Raw genomic sequence first — 13,165 nt, 5'->3', positions numbered from 1 at the left:
TCTCACTTTCTGAACTTTTCTCTCTTTTTCTGTCTCTGTCTAAACTTCTCTCTTTGTCTGTCTGAACTTTGTTTCTCTCTCTGACCACCTCTTTCTCACACTGTTTGAATTGTTCTTGCTTGCTCTTCACCTGCCCTCAACCTTTCACTCACCCCTCCCCTTTCTGTTTCTTTCTTGTCAGCAATGGCTCAGTGGTGGCACTCTCACCTCTGTCAGAAGGTTGTGGGTTTAAGCCACACTCCGGAGGTTTAAACACATAATCTAGGCTGATGCTTCAGGAGAGAGTGCTTAACTTTTGGCGATGCCACCTTTCAGATGAGACATTAAACCAAGGTCTCGTGGACCTCTCTGGTGGACGTAAAAGATCCCATGGCACTATTTGAAGAAGAGCAGAGTTCTTCCGGTGTCCTGGCCAATTTTTATCCCCCAACCACCACCACCACCACCACCACCAGAACAGTTTATTTGGTCATTAATCTCTTTGCTGTTTGTGGGATCTTGCTGTGTGCAAATTGGATGCTGTGTTTCCCTACATTACAACAGTGACTAAACTTCAAAAATACTTATTTGGCTGTGAAGCTCTTTGGGAGGTCCTGAAAGGCGCTATATAAATGTAAGTTCTTGCTTTTTTCTTCCTCTTTCCTTTCCCATTCTTTTCCCTCTTTCCTCAGCCCCAGAGAGGTGGAAGATAGAGGCAGGCAGTATTCGCGTTTAAAGGTCAAATGCAACTCAGCTAGTGAAGAATACTTGTTGGCCCGGAAGTGGTATAAGTCTAAGGCAGGCGGTGTGGAGATTATGAGGCTGTCGTTTCTGTCCCCCTGCTTCCTTACTCTCTATGGATCAGCTCCTCTCCCACTCAGTTTGCCTGCTCACTTTTGACTCAATTGCTTTTACCTGTTTGAATTTCCAGAATTTCAAGGTGGAGGGTTGTTTCCTGTGCTGCTTTTGGTGCATTTAGACGAAACGCACCAATTGCAGCACAGGAACAACTGTCCAGCCTGGGAATTCAAACAGGTAAAACCAGCTCGCCACAACTGAGCAGGCAAACAGAGTAGGAGAGGAGTGCAAATTTATGACTGGAAGCCCATCCCCGCTCATTCTCTCCTAACATATAAAAAAATAGCTGCTGTAGCAGTAAAGCGTGTAGATAACAGCATGTTCTTTTTTTCTACGTAATTACATGTACACAGAGCTCTCTCCTGGCTGGCAGTGTGTGTGTGTCACAGTTCACAGTGTAACTGGTTTTACCAGCCTGCTGGTCTCAAATTTCTAGTGTAATATAACTGTAGCTTTAAATATAACACGAGAAGGACTGTTGTAATCTTACACAAAATATTGGAGCAAAAGGCCATTCCAAAACATTTCACATTTTTTTTATATAAACACAAGTCTCTTTTACATAGAATTACATAGAATGTACAGCACAGAAACAGGTAATTTGGCCCAACAGGTCCATGTCAGTGTTTATGCTCCACATGAGCCTCCTCCCACTCTTCTTCATTCAGCCCCATCAACATATCCTTCTATTCCTTTCTTCTTCATTTGTTTATCTAGCTTCCCCTTAAATGCATCTATGCCAGTCCCCTCAACTACTCCTTGTGGTAGCGAGTTCCACTCTCTGGGTGAAGGAGTTTCTCCTGAAATCCCTATTAGATTTATTAGTGACTATATTATATTTATGGCTCTAGTTCTGGTCTCCCCCGTAAGTGGAAACATCTTCTCTACGTCTACCCTATCAAACCCTTTCATAATCTTAACAACCTCTATCAGGTCACCCCTTAGCCTTCTCTTTTTCTCCTTTCTAGAGGAAAGAGCCCCAGTCTGTTCACTCTTTCCTGCTAGGTATAACCTCTCAGTTTTGATATCATCCTAGTAAATCTTTCTTGCACTTTCTCCAGTGCATCTATATCCCTTTTTATAATACGGAGACTAGAACCGTAAACAGTACTCCAACTGTGGTCTAACCAAGGTTCTATATAAGTTTAATGTAACTTTTCTGCTTTTCAAATCTATCCCTCTAGAAATGAACCTCAGTACTTGGTTTGCTTTTTTTATGGCCTTAATCGTCTGCGTCGTTACTTTTAGTGATTTGTGTATCTGTAACCCCAGATCTCTCTGCTCCTCTACCCCATTTAGACTCTTATTATCCAAGCAGTGTGTGGCCTCCTTATTCTTCCTACCAAAATGTAACACCTCACACTTATACTTTTTAATTAAATATCCAGAATGTTTCACAATAATGCAATATTCAACAAACATTTCTTAATATTTTAATGGGTCTTTGTACCTTTAGGCAACTTGTTGCATACCTATATGGTAAGTAAGAAAGGAGAAAATTCTTAGACACTTCAGTAACTCTTCCAAGATAAGCATCCTGCCATCACCCAGAAGAATAGTTTTGTTTTACAAATAATCACCGCTTCAACAATTTATGTCCCTTGAGCCACTGATTAAAAATAAGGATTCTTATTTTATGCATCAATTTTCAATAACTGAAATTTAAAAGATAATTCCCATTGCTAATAGGCTAGACAAACCAATAATTATAAAAGATATAAAATAAAACCAGAAAATGCTGGAAATACTCAGGTCAGGTAGCATCTGCGGAGAGAGAAACAGAGTTAACGTTTCAGGTCGATGACCTTTCATCAGATAAAAGATATTCAGATTCAGATCATGCAGACTTCATCAATGCCAAATTCCAAAGGATTAAAATTGAAAGGCTATTCCAAATGGTTATTCACAGTGGGGGGGAAGAAACAGTTCTGTTAATGCTTTAGTAAATGCTGTGAATGAAATTGACTTTGTTCATGTGTGAACAAATAACTTACCTAAAGGACTGGCATTAGGAAAGAGGGAAGAAAAGTCTTTCTTCTTAATATAGGGTAGAGTTCTGATATAATGTCGAGCCTAAAAATGAAAATAAATGTCTTAGATATTGCAGGAAAGCCTACCAATAAATTAAGTAATTTTAAGTTACACTGGAGCCAGCTGTAGGCACCTTGAAATCCATGGCCGTGGACACACCCCAATGTATGGAGGTGTCCCTAGCTTCCCGGTAAATGCTGCTTTCTCCAACTGGAGGGAAAGGATGCAAGAGATCTGAAGGAATCTGGAGCAAATGGAACTGACAGATTGGCAAAGGACAGAGAGTGCACAACTAAGAAAGACAGTTACTAAGAGAGTAATCAGCATTAGTGAGTGATTAAAGAGAAATATTGAAAATTAGTTCAGCAGCGAAGTTAATTATAAAATTATTCAAACACTTAAAACAAAAAAACAGGAGAACAGTGTGGTATGAAGATATAACACGTTAAGAGTGTAAAGCACTGAAGAAGAACAACTTAAGAACATATGGGGACACATGCATTAAGTATAAATTAAATTGACTTAATCAATTTGAAAATAATACATTGAAAGCATTTTTAGTGTTTGAAGTTATTTAAGAACATTTTATAATTATGATTATTAACAACTCATTAGTTAATGTTCAGAAATTCAGGGTAGGGGGGCCCATGGCTAACCTTGCAATATATTGTTAATGGAAGCACAATGAAAAACCTAAAAATGGCTCTGTTTACGCCAGATACCAAAGCAGGCTGCATAAATAATAGTGCACCCGTAACAAGTCTGAGAAATTTGAACAGAAGAACAATAATGAAATGAAGTATTATAAAATTTAAATGCACCTTATCAAAGTGAATGCAATGTGCAGTGTGTAAAATGACTGAAACGTTGCATTACCTCAATGCTTTCTAATTTTTGAATGAAATCAGTCCCAGGAGTTCCTGTTATTTTCATAATCTGTGCTAACTGATCCAGATCTGGCCCTTTTGGTCAAGAATCAATTACTGCTATTAAAACAGGCATTTATTAAATACTTAATTTGTATGTAATTGTTAATAAAAGTAGATTAAATTCAAATATTCTAATTTCTGGCACAAGTGTAGAGAGCACAGTTGATACAGTTAGACTGTTTATCAAATGAGACTAATCTTCCTTAAAAAAAAACTTTTACAAAAAATAAACATGCAAATGAAATAAAGCACTTGAATCAATAGGAAACACAAAATGTACAGAAAAAGTGAATCGTAGTGCAAACATGAAGCAATGGGATACAGAAAATAATTAACAGTGGCATCAGAAGACACAATCCACAAGTCATTGGGTTACATGTTTCCCACATCATGCTACTCTCAAATTGAGAACATTTTTCGTCCCAATTTCTTCCATTTGTCTGCAGAAATCACACTCATGTTGGGCTATCGGGTTCCATGATTCTGAAGTTTTTGGTCACCTGTTTGGTCATCTCAGTGTTGCTCGGTTTGAAATTTTGTCTGATAACACTCCTGTGAAACACCTTGGGACATTTTACTACGTTAAAAGGTGCCATATAAATGCAAGTTGTTGTTGAAATAAAGTGGAGTGATTCCCTCCTCCAGGAATTCTCACCCCACTTTGCTCTAGTGTCTGACTGGGTCCTAACTTCAGACTCATGCCGCATTTATACTGTAATTGCAGCACTGATATAAAGCAAAATTCTTCACACCAACCCAACAGTTGCAGTGTAAATGCACGTTAAGTGGCCATTTTTCAAGTGTAGTTAGACGAAGCGTGAACAGGCTACTTAACTGCAGTACACACTACAGCCCACTCACAGCTGCTCCCATCTAACATCTGGAAGACAAGTGGAAAAAATTGGGACGAGAAATGTTCTCAATTTGAGAATGGCATGATGTGGGAAACATGTAACCCACTGGCTTTTGGACTTGTGGGTTGTGCCACTGTTAATTATTTTCTGCATCCCACTGCTTCACATGCACACTATTCATCAGGAGTTAATAGACAGCAATCTGTCTAATTTGTCCCTACCCTACCCAAGGGCATTGAAGAAAATTGTTGCACCATTGACTCAACTGAGATCACCTAAATTAGCATAGACCAGAGATTGAATCTGGTACCTTCTGGGTCTGTATGGCTCTATTACATACTAGGCAGTTCCATTACTTACTGAACCATTTGGGGGCACTTTCAAAGTTGATAATTCTATTAATGAAATATTACAAATATTGATGGTGACCACAACCCAAAGTCATATGAAACGATATCCGTGTCACATGCAGATTACTAAATAAACAAATTATCCACTACACCTTAAGCCACATTTTGGTCTTGTTACTATAATCAATTTATTATAAAGTTAGTCTTAAAGTAGTGACCTACACTAGGTACACATGAGCTACATTACCAGTGCTGGAAAAAGGATACAGTCTTTTCCTTTGAACAGTATCTTGCCATTGATCATTTCAGCGAAAATACAACCAACAGACCAAATATCGACTGAAATTGAAAACAAAAAGGAGAAAAGCCATTAACAGCATTCCTTCAGGTTATTGCTTCCATATTCGGGGGTGAATTTTCCTCATCAGCAGATTTACTCCTGGAAGTGCACTAGAACTGTTATTAAACCCACTAGTGTTATACTGCCAATCTTCCTTCGGGAATCTTCATTATATATTCACAGTGGGCTCCAGGCACTATCAGCGCCCTCTATGGACTGGCTGCCTTTGTAGGGGTGGGGAATAGCCTAGCAAACCATTCAGCTATTAAAACAAATTCCACAAGAGTCAGCTCACCACCACCACCACCACCTCAGGGCAACTAGGGATGGGCAATAAATGCAGCATTACCAGTGTCACTTACATCCTGAGAACAATTTTTTTTTAAAAACAGCAGGGTGCTCTGCAGGATGCTGCAGCATGTCACTTTATTGTTTCACCTACCTGTCAGCCTTGACACAAAAATACTGTGGCATCCATACCCAACAGAATTTAGATGGATGTCCATGATTTGGACAATGGATTTGCTGCAAGCACTCACAGAAGGCGTTTATTATTGGTTCCATGTTTCTAAAGTCTGCGTTACATTACTGTCTTCAAACCTAATGAGCGCAGAGAATATTATCCAGGAATCAAACAGGATATGGAAAAAAATAGCCAACGGGGCAAAAGGATGAGTTAAATGAAGATAGACGATATTACATCTGTAATACAAACTGGCAATATTTCCAATGTTGGTTACAGTAAAATAACTGAGGGATCCCAGTAAGTGAGCATTTTGGGGCAGAGGGCCATAAAATCTGAAATATTTTATAACTTTGCTTACTGTACATGCATCACTGAACCAATGAATCTCAATTTTATGGCATATGGCTCATAAAACATTTTAAATTAGTAGGGCACTTGAAATCCTCCCCCCAAATTTAACCTTGTGTTCACTAGGTTAGCTACATTTTGCTAACAAACTACTTTGTTTGCAGTCAGCAATTAAACAATTTCAAACCATTTTAATAGCATTACAGAACACTGTATATACAATAATAAAGGATAACAATATTTTTAATCTAATTACAGAAATGAAAACACATCATTCTATATAAAATCTACCAATGCTGGAAATCTGAAGCCAAAAACATTGAAAATATACAGATCACTCACTATCTTTAAACAGAAGAATTTTGATAAAGGGTCCTACACCCAAACTATGACAGTCTTTTGTGTTTACAAATGTTGACTGACCCTGCTGTGTATATCCAGAATTTTTATCTTATATTAATGTGCTTTAAACATTTATACAAAATCAGTTTTACTCATGTTGTGATAGAAATATTTTGATCTGGAAATAATGACTGTGATTAAAAGTGGTGGGGACTCACCAGTCTGAGTGTAGCGCATCCAGTTCAGGATGACCTCAGGAGCACGATACCACCGTGTGACCACATACCCTGTCATCTCCGAATCTGTGTGCCTGGCAAGACCAAAGTCGATGATCTACAGTGTCACACAAATATGCAGATGCAATTTGAAACATTTCTTTCTGGTTAATTCAAGGTCACATTTTTTAAAAAAGACAAATATAAATGAAATCAATAATCAGCTGTAGTTGTAATGCATTAAATTGTGCTGCAATATATCACGTTCCATTGGTTTACACAAGCTTCACTATATAATTAAAAAGTAATTAACTTTTAGAATCACAACATGGAGCGCTTCTCACTTTTCTGGTCAACAGAACTAACCGAATGTTTTAGCTCTACATATGTAGGGAATATTATTCTATTCTCAATTAGGCTACAACTAAAGATAGGCCTACAAATGCACATATGCCATTACCCCTACTAGTGAATTGGTGATAAAGCATAAGTATTGTTGAAAACTGAAGATCTTCAGGGAGCCTCCCCTGGGGCGGAACAGGGGCAGGGACTCTTTATATTGAGAATTCCTGCTTCCTCAGTTCAGTTGGGACCTGGCATAGGACTGGAGGCCAATACACGAAACGAAAGATGAGCTGTACTGGCCGTCAGATGGGAAGAAATGGGTCTTACTAGGGCGAGTTGGCAGTACCAGGGTTAGGAAGCCTCCAAAACTGGAATTTTATTTTAAGATCCAAATCGGTCTACTTGCACTGGGGGCTGAGGCCATGCTCAATGGGGCCTGCAGGAATCATGCCAACCCAGCAGCCCTCCTCCAATGGCAGGTAAATGCTGGGCTTTCCAACTCCATGTGGTAGGCCAGAAATGTGGCAATAGTAGCGTGGATGCCTGCTGCCCCATGCATGTTAGGTGCCCCCCCGCTGATCTGGCAAACTCCAGTGTGGCTGGCACTGGAGGGCATCAATGTATATGATCCCAGCATAACTCTCAGGATTATAACCGTGGATTTTCAGGGCCTGTGTGTTGGGTCAAGCCCTGACTCCAAATTCAGGCTGTATTTACACAATAATTGTAAAATTGTACAATTGTTACAGTTGTCATGTAAATGTACACTAAGACATTAGAGCAACAACTAAAGATTTAAAAGAAACATATCAATTCATCGGTACGTACTGTTAAATAAAAAGTCCCAAGCTGCACAAATTAAGAATGAAGGAGGAAATGGACGTCAAGCCAAGGAGGGAGCGATTAAGAGGAGTGACCAAAAACTTGAACAAAAAGATAAGCTTTGAGAAAGTTTTTGAAGGTCAAGTTTGGGGAGGATGTTCTAGAGAGAGCTGAGGGGTCATTTTAACCTGAGGAGATTGGATCGGCTGCCTGTTTTACACCCCACCCGATTTAACTTTCCGGGCTAGGTTAAATTTACCCCAAGGCTCTTTTAAAAATTAATTCTCGGGATATGGGCGTTGCTGCCAAGACCGACATGTATTGTGCATCCCTAGTTGCCCTTGAGAAGGTGGTGGTGAGCCGCCGCCTTGAGCTGCTGCAATCCATGTGGTGAAGGTGCTGTTAGATAGGGAGTTACAGGATTTTGAGCCACCGACAATGAAGGAATGGCGATATATGTCCAAATCAGGATGGTGTGAGACTTGGGAGGGGAACTTGGAGGTGATGGTGTTCCCATGCACCTGCTGCCCCTGTGTTCTAGGTGGTGGAGGTCACAGATTTGGGAGGTGCTGCTGAAGAAGCCTTGACGAGTTGCTGCAGTGCATCCTGTAGAATCTATACACTGCAGCCACAGTACTCCGATGGTGAAGGGAGTGGATATTTAAGCCAGTGGATAAGATGCCGATCAAATGGATTGGTTTGTCCTGGATAGTGTCATGCTTCTTGAGTGTTGTTGGAGCTGTACCCATCCAGGCAAGTGGAAAGTATTCCATCACACTCCTGACTTGTGCCTTGTAGATGGTAGAGAGGCTTTGGGAAGTCATGCAGTGAGCCACTTGCCTTTGTAAGGGGGCTAAAATTTGCCAAAAAAAACTCCTTAGTATTCAGGGGTGAGCAGCCAACACAGATTTCAGAAAGGAAGATCATGCTTGACAAACCTGATAGAGTTCTTTGAGAAGGTGACAGATATGGAGAATGGGGAAAATGTAGTGAATCTGGTGTACTTTTTACTTTGAATGGGCAAGGCTGGGTGATGTGGAAGAGCAGAGAGATTTGGGGATTCAGGTTAAGTCATTAAAAGCAGCACCTCAAGTGGATAAGGTCATAAAAAAGCTAACGGATTACTGAGTGTTATGGCAAGAAGTGTAGAATATAAAAGTCGAGACGTAATGGAGTGTGGATATGTAGGAAGGATGTTGAGGCAATAGAGAGATACAGCGGAGATTCACTCGGTTGCTGCCTGGTATGAGAAAATACAAATATGAAAAAAGACTCGACAAAATTGGCACTGTTTTCGTTAGAACAGAGGAGATTACTGGGTGATTTGATTAGAGGTGTTTAAAATTCTGAAGGGATGGGACAGGGTAGATAGAAACAGATTTTCCAGTGGTTGAGGGGTCAAGAATGAGGAGGTTTGGATATATGATTAAATGTAAGAGATTTAGGATAGAGAACAGATGTACCATTTTTTTAAAAACAGAAGGTTCTGAGACTAACAAAGTTAATTATTGAAGCAGAGATCATGTCAACAATTAAGAATAGGTTAAATAGGTGGTTGAAAGAAAGGGGGACAAAGGGATATGGGAACAAAGCAGGCACATAGAATTAGGACTACTGTTTGTGTGGAGGTTGAACACCAAGATGGACTGAATGGTCCAAATAGCCTGTTTCCCTGTTTATAATTTATAAGTAATTCTATGTAAAAAAAAATTAACTTATATTCGCAGATAAAATCTACACAAATTACTGCACTCTACCTTCAGTCTACAACCATATTACATCTTGCAATTAAACTAATTGGAATTTAAAGTTTAAAAAAAATGGAGGAAATTCAATATGAAATTCTTAGATATTAGGGAGCAAAGTAAAATATATTTACTACTTAGTTCCTTATTAACAAAATGTATTTTTCAATTACCTTCAACCCGCAATCTTTGTTTATAGCCAAATTACCAGGTTTCAAATCCTTAAAGCAGAAAATAGTTTAACATAAATATAAAAGTCTTCCAATAAAGTAACAAATATTTCAACAATTACAATGTTTGCTCTGTGACCAGGTTAACACATAACTGTGACACAATTGTAACCTACTATTAATTACACAGAAACACATTAAATGTAATTCTTAATACAATAAAAACCAAAAGCCTCTGCAGAGTGACTGTTGCAAATTGTTCCATGTAATGTGCTTATTTTTCTCTGGGATGTAATTAGCATTAGAAGATCACTAATTTATTGATATTATAACTCAAATAATTCAAGGAATATATGAAAAGCATCAGAGTGAACCTACTCCTTCACTATGTGAATCTCTTGAATCTGAATCAGTGATGGGACCTGTACTACACATGCCTGCACCATTCAAATCAGACCTAGTTTTTCAGATGGGAATGTCAAATAGACACTATGGGCTCGACATTGCCAGGGCTGTGGGTTCGCGGCGGGGGGGGCTATTGGGCACGTGGGTAACGCGCCCGGCGAAATCAGTCTGCCCCGCGCGCGTACGCAGCCTAATTGGATCCACTTACCTGGTCTTCCGGGTTCCCCACTGCTGATCTGCGCGTCGGGCTGACTGCGCATGCGCAGTAAGCTCTGTCAGCTGGAGGAGCTCTATTTAAAGGGGCAGTCCTCCACTGACTGATGCTGCAACAAATAGAAAAAATTACAGCATGGAGCAGCCCAGGGGGAAGGCTACTCCCAGTTTAATGATGCCTCACTCCAGGTATCATTAGATGGGGCGAGGAGGAGGGGGAGGACAGAGATCTTCCCCCCCGGCGGGCAGGAGGAAGCGGCCTGCCTCTGCCACCAGGAAGGCCTGGCTTGAGGTGGCAGAGGAGGTCACCTGCACCACCAACATATCGCCCATCTGCATACAATGCAGGAGGCGCTGCAATGACCTAAGTAGGTCAGCCAAAGTGAGTACACTTACTCATTCCTCTTCACTCCGTCTGCCACATTACCGCCCCCACCCCACATCTCCTTCTGCACTGCCAACACTACTCTGTCACATCACCCCTCACACCCACTCAAACCTCATCCTCATCTTACCTGCACTTACTCACCTCGCCAGTACTCATCCCACCACTACCACTCAACCCAATCCTAAATACAATCTCATGGCTCTATCTCATACTCACCCTCTCATGCATCTCTTTCATGGTCAGCCTCACTCAACCTGCCACTACCTGTGCTGCAGCAACAGGGCATGCATCACATATGTGCAGTAGGAAGCGTAAGGCAAACGTGTTGTGAGCATGAAGGGGATGCACAAGGGTGTTTGAGGGTTTGTCATGGTTTTTACTTATATTGAATTTCTGACCAACTCACATTACATATTATATTGGCACCGCTACTGCCACGTCTTTGCGAATCTTGTCTGGTTTGTGCAATAATGCCCTTTCTTGAGGATCACAATGAAGACCCACACCTGGTGCCACCCATTGTGTCACTGCAAAGTGGGTGTAGGTGTATTTGCAGGGCTCTTTTGTGCAGACGACTGAGAGACGTCGGCGACGTCCCCGGTGGCACCCTGGAAGGATGCGGAGGAGAAGTTGTTGAGGGCAGTGGTGATGTTGACAGCGACAGGTAAGAAGATGGTGTTCGGGCCAGCCGGGAGCAGCTTGGCACGAAGGAGGCTGCAGATGTCCACAACTACATGTCGAGTGACTCTGAGCCTCCGTGTGCACTGCTGCTCAGAGAGGTCCAGGAAGCTGAGCCTCGGTCTGTGGACCCTGAGGCGAGGGTAGTGCCCTCTGTGACGCATCTCTCTCTGCGGTTGCCCTCCCTCCTGCTGTGCAGGTGGATGTGTCACAGCACTGTGTTGTGGAGCTCCACATGTCAGAGGTGGACGGCTTGGCCGGCGAGGCTGGTGATGCTGTTCGCCCTCCGAGGAGGTCATGACTGCAGCTACGGCGGCCCCCATCCGGAAGATGTACATCTGAGGGGGACCGCAAGGTAGGTACATGTTTCTGGACCCCGGGGTAAGTGTGCAAGTTGGTGAATTTGATTGTCAGGAGGAGGGTGGTGGAGGCCAAACTTTGTCCAAAGTGACAGAGTGGCCTCCTGCAATGAGTGAGGGTCTCCCCCACCACCCCCCAACCTGTCAAATGGACCTTTGCAGCTGCCACAGGCTGACAGCTGCAACACGTCCATTTCAACTGGGAGTGTTTCCCCCAGTATGGGAAACAGTCCCAGTTGTTTCTAAAATCCCACCCCTCCTGACATATTCCCTTAATCAGGTCTGTTAATGACCTGAAATACCTGAATAAATACTCTCAAGCGACACCACGCCGGCTTTAATTGCCTGCGGGAGTCCCACATGCAGGGGCTGCACGCGCACGTCGGCGCGTCTGTGGGGAACCCTGAAGTGGGCGGTTTGGAGCCGGGCTCCCGACCCGCTCCGGGATTCCCCGATTTTCGGAGCCCCCCCCCACCAGGAACGCACCTGATAGCGGGTGGTAAAATAGAGCCCTATAATATAATAAACATTTTAATTTAAATGACCTCAGATTATTGCAACTTGTTGCAAATCATGGTGCAATCCCAATAAAGTCCTATATTACGTGACTTTTTGTTAAATTCAACCATTTCAAACTGAGCATTCATAAACTTTTCTTTTAGTTTCAATAGTACTGATCTTGAGCTATTGCTAATTAAATGATTTTTAAAATACACTTATTAACTCTTGCAATCATCTATGTAGTAATTTTCAACATGTAAACAATAAAATTAATAAATTCTAATTCCCTTGTTTCAGAGGAAATATCTTCAGCAAAATAGTTGTGCTAACCTAAGTTTTCAGTGTTGTAGATTTTCTTGCTTGCAAGCAAATAAAAAAGTGACAGGATATCCTAATTATATAATCTGATCAACATGTCTGAATTGTTAGGGTTTAGTACTCATCAGTACACAAGCTGCTGATTCTGCTTATATGCTTTAGAAAATACAACAATCACTGTTGCTACTGGAAACAGCCTTGGCTGTTCAAAACACCAAAAAGAAAGTGCAGAGTCGATCCTTTTTTTTATAAAAAGGCTGCCTCAGAGTGTTGCTCTTACTATCAATCGCACACTCTGAAATATGAAATTAATGGTACATATTACTTGCTGGATAGGCATTATCTTTGTCCAAGTGTCTGACAAACCTTTTCAGTTTCTTGCTCTCTCACTATCATAGCCTTTCTTGTCTTTCTCTCATCTTGACCCTGTAACCTTCCACTCTCTCACAATTATTCTGTTCTTTCTCTACTGCGGTCAGTGTTCTGAATATTCCTAACTTGCTTCTTCT

At 41.3% G+C, this 13,165-nt stretch overlaps 1 protein-coding gene across 2 annotated transcripts in view; it reads right to left on the bottom strand.

Annotated features, from left to right (window-relative positions):
* LOC137344464 (mitogen-activated protein kinase 13-like) overlaps positions 1 to 13,165 on the bottom strand; it is a 53,646-nt gene that overhangs the window by 14,810 nt on the left and 25,671 nt on the right. Inside the window, exons 6-11 of one of the 2 annotated variants that reach the window (XM_068007447.1) lie at positions 9,798 to 9,845; positions 6,716 to 6,830; positions 5,269 to 5,340; positions 3,745 to 3,824; positions 2,832 to 2,910; positions 2,564 to 2,601 (exon numbers count right to left, since the gene is read on the bottom strand). In XM_068007447.1, coding sequence (XP_067863548.1) covers positions 2,591 to 2,601; positions 2,832 to 2,910; positions 3,745 to 3,824; positions 5,269 to 5,340; positions 6,716 to 6,830; positions 9,798 to 9,845 — 405 coding nt within the window. In that variant the 3' untranslated portion in view covers positions 2,564 to 2,590. Of the gene's footprint in view, positions 1 to 2,563; positions 2,602 to 2,831; positions 2,911 to 3,744; positions 3,825 to 5,268; positions 5,341 to 6,715; positions 6,831 to 9,797; positions 9,846 to 13,165 lie in introns of those variants that run through there. The other variant, XM_068007445.1, reaches the window with a different exon arrangement.

Source organism: Heptranchias perlo, chromosome 27, assembly GCF_035084215.1.
Source record: "Heptranchias perlo isolate sHepPer1 chromosome 27, sHepPer1.hap1, whole genome shotgun sequence".
Lineage (NCBI taxonomy): Eukaryota > Metazoa > Chordata > Chondrichthyes > Hexanchiformes > Hexanchidae > Heptranchias > Heptranchias perlo.
Note: the sequence above shows the minus strand (reverse complement) of the source record. Positions and strands in the feature narration are given on the sequence as shown.